This window comes from Gopherus flavomarginatus, chromosome 11 (assembly GCF_025201925.1).
Source record: "Gopherus flavomarginatus isolate rGopFla2 chromosome 11, rGopFla2.mat.asm, whole genome shotgun sequence".
Classification (NCBI taxonomy): Eukaryota; Metazoa; Chordata; order Testudines; family Testudinidae; genus Gopherus; species Gopherus flavomarginatus.
This window is the reverse complement of record NC_066627.1, coordinates 14,299,758-14,312,735: the sequence shown is the minus strand read 5'-3', so window position 1 is coordinate 14,312,735 and position 12,978 is coordinate 14,299,758. Positions and strand designations below refer to the sequence as shown.

General features: G+C 47.8%; 1 protein-coding gene across 1 annotated transcript; it reads left to right on the top strand.

Moving 5' to 3' along the window:
* The first annotated feature begins 11,692 nt into the window (after nt 1-11,692).
* LOC127031188 (olfactory receptor 734-like) lies at nt 11,693-12,677 on the top strand. Its single transcript, XM_050917950.1, has one exon. The coding sequence runs from the start codon at nt 11,693-11,695 to the stop codon at nt 12,638-12,640; it is 948 nt and encodes a 315-aa protein (XP_050773907.1). The 3' UTR covers nt 12,641-12,677.
* Nucleotides 12,678-12,978: the final 301 nt, after the last annotated feature.

Sequence of the window (12,978 nt, the reverse complement as noted above, 5' to 3'; positions counted from 1 at the left end):
GATGCAGGGAGAGCTGAGAATCAGGCAGCCATCTTGGGGAGATATGGATCAGCCAAGGCAGCCATCTTTGGGATATATGGGCTGGGCAAGGCAGGGGAGCCATAGAAGCCAGGAGTCCTGCCTCCCAGCCCCATCCCAACTCTAAACCACTAAACCCCACTCCTCTCCCAGAGCTGGGGATAGAAACCAAGAATCCTGGTTCTCAGCCCCTCACCTCCACTCTTTCCACTAGACCCCCAACTCCCTTACAACAGGAACATCGTTAGCAGTTATTGGATGACTCTGTAACATGCAGCCTGCATTAACTAACCCCATGTCTTGCAGGACTAAGAGGCCCACAACACCTAAGACCCAGCCCTCCCTGCCCGGGGGACCTGGGGTTAGAACTTGAGATCTTCTTCTCCACATGCACACTGAGTTAAAGGAGATCCCCTAGCTGCTGCACTATGATGTTGCTGATATCGCTATGCTGCCGCTAGGGGGCGACTTTGCCCCAAGATGGTACATTGCAACTTGGCAATGTGGTCCTGGGGTGGATTTTGGCAGCAAACACTGGACCCGAAGTTCCTTGTCAGCCCTTACTCCCCAAGGGAATGCCACTGGCTGTTTTCACAATTCAGCTGTGTCCCCTAGGGTATTAATTACATATAATGATGATTCCCCACCACCTGGGACATTGTTAGGAGCTGATGCACCCAGCAAGAAATTGCCACTGGGTTCTGGGGAAGCTTTCAGCAAATAACAGGATGTTTGTCCTCCAAGAGGCAGCCTTCTTGGAAACTCTCACAGCTGGGGAATGCCAGATAAAGAAACCGAGGCACAGAATTTCCTAGATGCATAGATGATAAGGCCCAGGAAGGATCATTATTATCATCAAGTCTGATCTCCTGATGATCACATCCAATGACTCAATGCAGTTGACCTGGAGCAAACTTCTTGGAAAGAGGTGCCCCATCTCCATGGAAAATCTCCAAGAGATGGAGAATCCATCATGTCCCCAGGTCAATTGCTCCCCTAATTCATTGTTAAAGATTTCCACCTTATGTCCAGCCTGGACTTTGATGACTCCAGCTCCCAGCCATTGGGTCTCCAGGCCATAGATCATTCCCATAGCTCTTCTCCCCTTCAATGGTATAGAGAAGGTCTAGCGACACCATCATTAGTAAGGGGTAATTTTCCAAAGAGCCCTAAAACCCACTTGCCTATTTGGATTGTCTTGGAAATTGCCATGTTTTTTCAGGATCTCTCATCAAATTAGGGATGCAAATTGGGGGAGCATTTGGTCAAAGGATCCCAGAGATAGAGCACCTACAAAAAAGAACCTGCCAGTCAAATTTCTCCCATTTTTCTTTTTTGTGCACACTCACATCTGCAACCGTGACAAGAATCTGCAACAAAATGATCTCAGCCAGTTGGACTGGACCTCAGCAGACACCTAATTCTGCACTGAGGAAGCAATGGTGCCCAGGCAGGGCCAGCTTTAGGGAAAATGGTGCCCTGTGCAAACTTGTACTTTGGTCCCCCAGACCCTCACTGCTTCCTTGGGCTCCCCCCCACCCCCTATCACTCCTAGGCTTCACTGCCTTCCCTTCATTGCCCCGAGAACCCATCAGTGGCCTCGAACCCCTGGCTCACCACACTCCTTGCCTCTTGGCCACAGAGCCCTCCTGACCATGTTGCCCACCCATGAGATTGGCCTTGAGACCTGTGGCTGTCTGGACTGGTTGTGGGGCTTTTGCCAGTGCAGTGGGTGGCATTTTCTCCTGGGCCGCCCCCTGCCATGCTGCACTGGGGACAGAGCTCACTTGCCGGATGGCAGAAAGGAGGAATGGCTCAGGCTGGGGAGAGTCCCAGAGAGTGAGGGGGTAGAGCCCACCATCCCGCAGAGTGCAGAGGTGGGACTAGGAGCTGGGATGGGAAACTAGGTGGGGTGGCAAGCAGGGGGCCTCTTCTCGGGAACAAGGAGGTGGGTACTGCTGCTGTGCCAGGCCACACCCGACAGGCAGCAAAGGGGAGCCAGAGCCCCTTATCTCTTGGCCACAGTGCAACCCACAGAGCCCTAGGCGGTTACCCATGTTGCCCAGCCCTATGCCCAGGTTGCCACTGGTGGGTCTGCACAAAAGCAAGTGAATCCTGATGCTGCTGAGTCACTTGCCACTCCAGCCCTGACATGCTTCACAAACTAGGCCAAACCCACGCAAAGGCCAGGTGAGGCCACAGTTAAAGCACTTGCCGTGGAGACAGGAGCTCCAGATTCAAATCCCCACTCTGATCCAGGGCATAGTTGAATCTGGGGCTCCCACATCCTAGGTGAGTGTCCTGGGGTTCTTGGGCATTCTAGGGTGGGCTTCTCTCCTGGTGAAGCAGTTGAAGGTCTCATTTGTGAAACAGCAGCGTGCCTGAGTGTTGCAACACTCAGCCTAAATCCCCCTGTGGACTCCAACTCTAATAGCTCCAGGGAAGCTGGGTGGTGGCCGCAAGCCAAGGCAAAAGTTTAGAGCCAGAGGCTGGGCATTTCCCAGGATCTAGAGGGAGCCGATATGATAAATCGCACTGCAGTTCTCAGAGACTTTAGAGTCACTACAGCCAAAGGCAGAAGGTGCTTCTGAACCTTGGAAGATGTGAAGATTCCCATGTCCCCCAACTCCAAAGAAATTATTATATCCCTCGACCAGAGAACACAGCCCCTCAGTTTGCTACGGGCTGCCTCTGTGTGGAGCTGTATCGACAGAAGTATCTGTTCAGTATTAAGAAGGTAATCAAACAGATTGTGACACAGCCAGGTGAAACCCGCCAAGGTGGGAAGATCAGACCCAGGGAGCTGCAGAAGATCCCAAGCACGTTCCAGTTGGAATCAGGTTTTCAGATCCCTTAGGTGACTTTGTGAACTTCACAGATGGGTTCTGGTTGCAAAACTCCACAGCCCTCAGCTGTGAAGGAGATCAGCAGAGCCGCTTTAAGCTGATTCACCCAATTCCCCAGAATCAGGCTTTGCGCCGAAGAGGGCCCCACACCCACTCCTAAGGGGGCCCCGCTCCTGGGGTCTTCAGCAGCATTTCGGCGGTGAGGGATCCACTCCAGGGGTCTTTGGGAGCATTTCGGTGGTGGGGGATGCTTCAGTGCCATGGAAAACCTGGAGCAGATGCCCTGCTGCCAAAGTGCTGCCGAAGCCCCGGACCACCGCCGAGTATTCCTGTCAGGCCCCGTGGGTAATAAAGCAGGCCCTGGAGGTCAGCCATGAAATGAGAACAGAAGAACAGCCATTCTGGTCAGAACAAAGGTCCAGCCCAGTATCCTGTCTTCCTCTGGACTCTTCCAATTTCTCCATATCTTTCTTAAGATTTCGTCCCAAAACTGGACACAGTAGTCCAGCAGAGTAGAGCAGGACAATGACCTCCCATGTCTTACAGATGATGTTCCTGTTAATACACCCCAGAATAATATTAGCCTTTTTTTAAGTTGCATCACATTTTTGGCTCATATTCAGTTTGTGATCCAGGATAACCCATGGCTCCCTTAAAGCAATGCCACCACCTAGCCAGTTATTCCCCATTTTGTAGTCATGCATTTGATTTTACCATCTTAAGTGCACTAATTTGCACTTGTCTTCACTGAATTTCCCATCAGTGATTTCAGAGCAGTTCTCCAATTGCTCAAGACAATGTGAATTCTAATCCTGTCCTCCAAAGCCCTGGTAATCCCTAACAACCTGGGATCATCCAGAGATTTTATAAGCATCTTCTCCGCTCTCTCATCTGAGGTGTTAATGAAATGACTGAATAGTTCCGACCTTGTAAAGATCCCCGGAGGGTCCCTTGACTTGTCCTCTCTATTTGACGGAGCAGCATTGATAATTGCTCTTTAAATAGCAGTTGTGCACTGGAATTTCATCCAGACTGTATTTCCCTATTACTATTTTTCATATTACCATGGGGAATGGGGACAGATGGGACAAGACATGGGGGACTGCATATCATGGCTTCAGGGACGATCCTTCTCTGGAGGAGATGGATAGGGGGTAGGACTACATGTGTTGGGTTTTATGGATCTGTAATGTCTTTCTACAGCTGGAATACTGTGTGCAGTTCTGGTCTCTCATGTTTAAGAAGGATGAATTCAGACTGGAACAGGTTCAGAGACGGGCTACTAGGATGATCCGAGGAATGGAAAACCTGCCTTATGAAAGGAGACTCAAAGAGCTTGGATTGTTTAGCCTAGCCAAAAGAAGGCTGAGGGGGGATATGCTTGCGCTTTATAAATATATAACAGCGATTAATATTAGGGAGGGAGAGGAATTATTTAAGCTTAGTACCAATGTAGACACAAGAACAAATGGGTATAAACTGGACACTAGGAAGCTTAGACTTGAAATTAGAGGAAGGTTTCTAACCATTAGAGGAGTGAATTTCTGGAACAGCCTTCCAAGGGGAGTAGTAGGGGCAGAAGACATATCTGGCTTTAAGACTAAGCTTGATAAGTTTATGGAAGGGATGGTATGATGGGATAGCTTAATTTTGGCAATTGATCTTTGATTATTAGCAGATAAGTATGCCCAGTTGTCTTTGATGGGATGTTGGATGGGATGGGATCTGAGTTACTGCAGAGAATTCTTTCCTGAGTGCTGGCTGGTGAGATTTGCCCACATGCTCAGGGTTTAGCTGATTGCCATATTTGGGGTTGGGAAGGAATTTTCCTCCGGGGCAGATTGGCAGAGGCCCTGGAGGTTTTTCGCCTTCCTCTGCAGCTTGGGGCATGGGTCACTTGCTGGTGGATTCTCTGCAGCTTGAGGTCTTCAGACCGCAATTTGAAGACTTCAATAACTCGGACATAGGTTAGGGGTTTGTTATAGAAGTGGATGGGTAGGGTTCTGTGGCTTGTTTTGTGCAGGAGGTCAGACTAGATGATCACATTGGTCCCTTCTGACCCTAAAGTTTATGAGTCTATGAGCTTTTAGCCAGTTTTTCTCCTTCTCTCTCCTGTTTCTAGTCCCCCTTAAACAGTACCGCCTTCTTCTCCCCACCCCTTACCACTTGCCCCAGTGCCCTTATACAGTACAGCCACCCCTTCCCCACCTTCTGCTGCCCCCTAGTGTCCATTATACAGTACAGTGGCCCCTTCCCCATCCTCATCCTCTGCTGCCCCCTAGTGCCCATTATACAGTACAGCCGCCCCTTCCCCACCCCCACCCTCTGCTGCCCCCTAGTGCCAATTATACAGTATAGCCACCCATCCCCCTCCCCCACCCCCACCCTCTGCTGCCCCCTAGTGCCCATTATACAGTATAGCCACCTCTTCACACCCCATACAGCCTGCTGCCTGCAGAGGATGAGGGTTGCGGTAGGGGTTGCTAGGCTGTATAACAGGCACTCGGGACAGGACAATGAATTTGTTGCAAAGAAAGGAGACCACATAGTTCCATCCCCACTCATCCCCGAAATTCAAGATCATCCCAGACAGCACATCCCCAAGGATGGTGGCTTGGGCCCACCCAGCCCCATCCTCCAGGGCACTGTCATCCTGTCAGCGCCAGGTTCTGTTCTCTCAGCTGAATGGCCAAGCGCTCCAAAGTTCAGCTGCTGTTTGTGTCTCTGGGTGTTTTTCTTCCCATTTCACTTAGCCCTGGGTTGATTTTCTGCCCACTCGATCTTGTTCTGAAGTGAAAGCAATTCATCAGCTTCTCCAGAGCAGGGCCGAGGTTACACCCCCATGCTACAAATAGACACTGCTTTCCTCCAGGCACCTCCTCTCTCTCAGTGCTGGATGTCATACCTCGTGTATACGCATGACTCTGACCAGAGAGTTTGTGGGCGGCTGGGCCCCTGCAGGGTCTCCTGTCAAGCAGATTAAAGCTCCTTTGCTAGAGATTTTTCAGCTGAGTTTTGACTAGTCAGCGTATGGAAAGACGGATCCTCCGTTCCCATGAGGATCTCACCTCAAACATCCTCCCCAACTTGTGGGCTGTGGTGTCTCCTGAGGGTACTGGCAGCTAGATCTAGCACCCAGCCACTACCTCAGGAGCCCACACCTCATATTTAGGCCTTGTGAGATCCTGACAACCCCACAAGTAGCTGCTACCTAGCCTGGGAGGCACCTAAACATGCTAGACAGCTACATGTAACAGCCAGCTGCATCCCCAAGGTGCTTAAATGTCACTGGTGGGCATGTGTGGAAGCATCTTGGTCCTGATGTGGCTACAGAACAGTAGCTCATGTCTTGGCCATGGCATAACCCTCCACCTAGGCATTGCTCTGGCTATATTGTCTCTGCAGCCTGTCCCTGGGTGTGCTCGGGGGGCGGGGGGAGGGGAAGGAGAGATTTTTGTGGTTGGCTGTGGGGAGGGTGTCCCTGCTGCCCCCTGCTAGTGGTGTGTACCCTGCTCTGTCTGTGTGTGTCTGTCCTTATACCTGAGAGCCCCAGAGTTCTCCTGAGAAGTGGGAAACCCCCCAGTTCAAATCCAGTCTCTGCTTGATTTGGGTCAATGACTTCAACTTAGCTGAGTGCCCTGGTTGAAAGTTATAATGAGGCAGGGGGATCTCTCTGCGGGGGATTCGAGATGCCTGGGTTCCATTCTGGGGCACGGTGACATCTCTCCCTTGCTCTGTGCCTCAATTTCCCAGTCCCCGCCTGACCCAGCTCTGCAGAGTGGCAACGCAGTTCCAGTTCCAGCTAATGAGGCCCCTGGATGCTGAGCTACACAGGCTTCTCCCTCCCCTCATTGTTCGTCTCCCAGAGCTCGTGTGGAGGCCCCAGAGGGGATATAGCAAGTTATATGAGGGGATTGGCCCATGAGTCAGGCGGGGACAAAGATGGGACCTGGCATGGGAAGCAGCGTAGGGTGAGTGTCAGCCTGTCTTGCCCTCTTGTTCTGTCCCCACCAGCCCTCACTCTCCAGTTCTAGCTGCCCCTCAGGCCTGACAGAACCCCCCTCCTATACTAAAACTCCTGCTTCAGCTCTGCCAGCACTCCCCAAGCCAACCCACAGCCCCTGCTGTCACAGTCCTGGGCTCCCCACCAGCTCTGTCGCTGCCCTTCAATCCCCACCCACAACCCCTGATAGCCAAGACCTGAGCTTCCCCTCGCCACTCCACTGCTCTGCTGGTACACCTCATTCCCACCCCGCAGCCCCCTACTATCCTAGCCCTGCCACCACTCCCAAAAGCTCTGTTGATGCCTCTCAATTCTAATCCATAGCCCCGCGCTATGCTAGTCCTGGGCTCCTCCCAACCCAGTTCCGCTAGTTTCCTTCAGTCCTAACCCACAGCTCCCTGCTAGCCCAGCCCTGCCCACCTCCAAGTCTGTCAGTGTCTCTCAATCCAAATCTAAAGCCCTCCCTTGTATCCTGCTTCATGAGGACAGAGTTCAGATTTCATAGCATGTGTGACCGGGGATGTCAGGGTGCTTTTAGGGTTGCTGTTCCCATTGTACATCCACTGTGTGTTTGTATCGACTCAGTCAATGCAGGGAATGAATAAGTGGGGAATGAATGAGCCAATGGAGGGATAAATATGTGAGGGCATTTATTAATACATGACTAAAGCAGAAGCTAGCAAGGCTAGCGTGATGCCTGGCTGTATGTGTGTGCTGAACTTCTCCTCACTGAGGGGATAAACTAACAAAGAAGGGAAGGAATAAATAAATGACTGTAGAAAGAAAGAAAGAAAGAAAGAAAGAAAGAAAGAAATTAAACGCATCAACAGGGGAAGGTATAAATTAAAGGGAAAGAAGGTTTTAATTAAGAAACGAAACAATGAATCTGTGATTAAAAGAATGAATACATGGTGGGATCCATGAACGAATGGAAGAAGAAATGAATGAATGTCTAGCTGTCGATGCTGTTGTCAGATGCTGGCTGCGTGTATCTGTTCTCTCTGCATGCTGCACTGGCTCTGGCCTTAGAGCAGGCTCTGATCAAACTGCCTGATAACCACAGACCCATTTAGTAGCAAAGGCACCTGGCCATGTTTATTGTCCATGAAGCAGGCCCTAGTATCTCATAAATTCTGCAGGACCACTTACACATGTATGCCTATCACAGTGGAGCTGCTAACTCGCTGGCAGGACTTTCCACTGCCCCCTAGGCGAGCCACACACCCCCTCTGAGACTCCACTTTATACATCAATACAAACAAATAACATCAATTACAACCCTCTGACGTTATTAGCTACTACCTCTACCTGGTATATTTTGTTCAATCAAAACATCTCTGTCCATCACCCTGTCATCCTGACCTTACCTTTAGCAGGAATCAATGTGTTCTCGTTATCTTTGGGAGGGTGTGTTTGTACAGTACTTGGTATTGGGGTATTCTGGTACCACACTGCTGGAGTGTGTTTGCGTGAGTGTCCTGTGCCTAGTACTGCTTTGGAATGTGTGTTTCTGCAATAGCAGCCCTGTGCTTGCCAAGTTCTGAGAGTGCACACAGGCAGATCTTGACATCTACTCACAGACTGTCTTTTGCTAATTTTGCTTTATGTCAGCAAGGCTTGACCATTACTTTAATTCAGGCCTCGAGCCTCAGACTGGGCTTCTGATAAAAGGACTTATGTCTCAGACTCCATTTCTACTACTGAGGTGACGGAAGCCAGACATGATGGTCATCAGGAATAAATCAGAAAATAACAGAAATAAAGGGACAGGTAAATATATGAACGAATGTCGAGAAAAATAGAAAAGGAACAAATAAATGAACAGCTACATAAAAATAGGTTTCAGAGTAGCAGCCATGTTAGTCTGTATCCGCAAAAAGAACAGGAGTCCTTGTGGCACCTTAGAGACCAACAAATTTATTTCAGCATCAGCTTTTGTGGGTTAGAGCTCACTTCTTCTGATGCATAGAATGGAACACAGAGACAGGAGATATTTATACATACAGAGATCATGAAAAAGTGGAAGTATGCTTACCAACTGGAAGAGTCCAATCAAATGAGGTGAGCTATCATCAACAGGAGAAAAAAAAAACCTTTGAAGTGATAATTGAGGTGACCCATAGAAGGTGTAAAGAGAATTTAACATAGGGAAATAGATTCAATTAGTGTAATGGCCCAATCATATACTCCATCATGTGCCAGCAATGCCTCTCTGCCATGTACATTGCCCAGACCGGACAGTCTCTACGCAAAAGAATAAATGGACACAAATTTGACATCAGGAATTATAACATTCAAAAACCAGTGGGAGAACACTTCAACCTGTCTAATCACTCAGTGACAGACTTGAAGGTGGCAATTTTGCTGCAAAAAAACTTCAAAAACAGGCTCCAAAGAGAGACTGCTGAACTCGAATTAATATGCAAATTAGATACAATTAACTTAGGTTTAAACAGAGACTGGGAACGGCTGGGTCATTACACTAATTTAATCTATTTCCCTATGTTAAATTCACTTCACACTTTCTATGGGTCATCTCAATTATCACTTCAAAGGTTTTTTTCTCCTGTTGATGATAGCTCATCTCTATTGATTAGACTCTTCCAGTTGGTATGCGTACTTCCACCTTTTCATGTTCTCTGTATGTATAAATATCTCCTGTCTGTGTGTTCCATTCTATGCATCCCAAGAAGTGAGCAGTAGTCCACGAAAGTTTATGCTGAAATAAATTTGTTAGTCTCTAAGGTGCCACAAGGACTCCTGTTCTTTTTGCAGCTACATAAAGGAATTCATAAATACACAAATAATAGAAAGCATAAATAATGGGGAGGGCCATGACCTTGGTCAGGTCTATGCAGCACTGGACATATCTGGAGGTCTGACCTCAGTAACCGCTAGATGTTACCATAATTCAGACATTCATTGATTCTCAGATTCCTACATGTAAAGGCCAGATGCAACCGCTAGACCATTGAAACTGAGCTCCTGTATAATCCAGGCCAGTGGATTTCACCCAGCTGCCCCCGTATTGAACCCCATCACTTGTATTTGACTGAAGCATCTTCCAGAAAGGTCTGAATCTGAAGAAACCAAAAGATAGACAATCCACCACTAACCTCCAGCCATTAGTTCTTGTTCTGCCTTTCTCTCCTAGACTAAAGAACACTTTAGTGGCTGGTCTTTTCTCCCTGGGAAGGTCCTTATACAGCATGAGCAAATCACCTCTCAGTGTTCTTTTTCAGTCACTAAAAGGATTGAGCCTTTTAAATCTCTCTCTGCCAGACATTTTCTCCAGCCCTCAGATCATTTTTGTGGCTCTCTATGCCCCCACCCTTCCAATTTGCCAGCATCTTTTCAAAAACATGTACCCTAGAGCTGGGCGTAGGATTCCAGTATCACTCTCACCAGTGCCCAGTACAGTGCTGGGTTCCTGCTCACCACAGCCCTCTTAATACATCTAGGTGAATTGCTCATCCATGCTGAGCTGCCAATCCTTTTCTGTCACTAATTGCCAGGACACAGTCCCCCGTTCTGTAGGCATGATGTATAACTTTCAATTTGGCTGTACTGCAACACCATTTTTTGAATGAGGTCGGATCAGCAAGTGATCTGGCTCAGTCCATGTGACTGCCCCAGCCTCAGCATTATTTCCCACTCTCCCAATAGTGGTGTCACCTGCCTTTGATCACCAGTGATTTTATATTCACTTCCCTATCACCGGTAAAGAGGTTGAATAGCTGCAGATCAAGATCCGATCCCTGCAGAACTCCACTAGAAACACCCCACCAGATGAGGAATCCCCATTGATGACTACTTATTAAGATCTGTCCGTTAGCCATCAATCTATTGATTCCGCTAGTGCTAGTTTTTTTGCCAAAATGTTTTGTGGTACTGACCGAAATTCCTGCCTCCAACACAATAAATAAATTATAATTATGTTGTGGGTTGGGTTGAATCTTGTTGGTATGTGGGGGATTCTCCATCAGGGACAATTTTTAAATTGAGAGGGGTTGTTTTTCTCAAAGATCTGCTCTAATTCAAACCAGAACATATCCTGGGAACTCCTATGGCCTGTGTTACATATAGACTCAGCAGAATTCCATTTTTATTTTGTTATAATCTACACAGATAATAGTGATGTTTATTTTGAAGTCATTTTTTGATGTTTAGCAATATACATTTTCACACAGGAAACTGGAGATGAATCAAACTGTGGTGATAATTATTTCATGACAGCAAATCTTGAAATTCAAAATGTTAAATCTTTACAATCATTAAAATAAAAATGGTCAACATCACATGTCAAAATATACAAAGTATATGTCCTTAAGTCAAATTCAAATACGTTCTTTAACAGCATTTTTCTTCCTTTGCCTTTGTAAATTTTCATTATTATTGATGGAAATCTTTTTTCATTGGCTTATGTGTGTGCTTGATGAAATCAACATCAACAGACATTGGACAATAAAAATCTCAAACTTCCAAACCTAGTACAGGATGTCCGTGTATCGCAAGGTCACTTCTGGTATTGGATTGTAGGTATCGATGAGTGGAACAAATTTGCTGCCCCTCATTTAGGGTAGGTGAAAGAGGATTTGAGTGGTGATCAAAGACACTCTCTCCTGTTGTTTGGTTCCTCCTGTGCTCAGGGAAACAGTATTTGTATGTTTTCTGTAAATATGCAAGATTGCATCAAAGAAATTCCTGACTCCATCAACAAATTCCCCTCCCAACCAGAAATTATCACTAAACACTGAATGTTTGGCTAATTGCTCGAGTCAACAATTGTAGCAATGACAATGTACCACGTTGGTTTGTTACAGGGATGGAGCATGAGAATGGCACAGGGGTGACAGAATTTGTGCTGCTGGGGCTATCCCAGACCCGGGAGATCCAGCTCTTCCTCTTCATCTTGTTCCTCGTCTTCTACTCCATTATCCTCCCAGCCAACATCCTCATCATCCTCACCATCCAGAGTGACCCTCACCTGGGCTTCCCCATGTATTTCTTCCTGGCCAACCTGGCCTTTCTGGACATCTGCTACTGCTCCGTCACCCCTCCAAAGATGCTGGCTGACTTCTTTTCCCACCACAAGACCATCTCCTATGGGGGCTGCATGGCTCAACTCTTCTTCATCCACTTTCTGGGAGGGGCAGAAATTTTCCTGCTCATGGGCATGGCCTTTGATAGGTATGTAGCCATCTGCCATCCCCTGCGCTATGCCAGCATCATGAGCAGAGAGATCTGCTGTGCCCTGGTTGGGGCTGCTTGGGCCGGAGGCTTCACGCACTCCATCCTCCAGGTGGTGCTGATTATCCGGCTGCCATTCTGTGGCCCCAATGAGCTGGACAATTTCTTCTGTGACATCACCCAGGTGATCAAGCTGGCCTGCACTGATATCTATGTGCTGGAGTTCTTCATGTTCTTCAACAGTGGCCTGGTCACCTTGATGTGCTTCCTTCTCTTGCTCATCTCCTATGGCGCTCTGCTGGTCCGACTGCAGATGGGCAACCCCTCAAAGGGGATGAGTAAAGCGGCCTCCACCTGCGTCACCCACATCATCATCGTCTTCATCATGTTTGGCCCAGCCATCTACATCTACTGCCGGCCCTTCCAAAGCTTTCCCCCGGACAAAGTGGTGGCCGTGTTCCACACTGTTGTCTTCCCGCTCATGAACCCCATGATCTATACACTCAGGAACAAGGAGATCATCAGTGCAATGAAGAGGCTGCTGAGTAGATGGGCTCTGGAGAGGGCAATAGAAGGAAGTTAAAATACAGAAGTGCAGGGTTTGGAATTATTTCAGGGAACTTCTCTAGCATGTGTCAGATTAGATTATCTCAGCAGTCCCCTCTGGGCTCTTAACTGATGAATCTATACGTTTATCAATGTGACAGGCCAGAATCTGCATTGAATTACACTAGAGTAACACTGGAGTAAAGCAGTATCTATCGAGTAACTTTTTAGTAACTCTGTAAAAGCCATGGAGTGATTCTGTAGTAAATAAGAAGAAAGCATACAGTATTGGTTGGGTAACTGTAATACAGTAATATCTATATATAAATACAGTAGGACCTCAGGATTTATTCTTTCATATATATGGAGTGAACC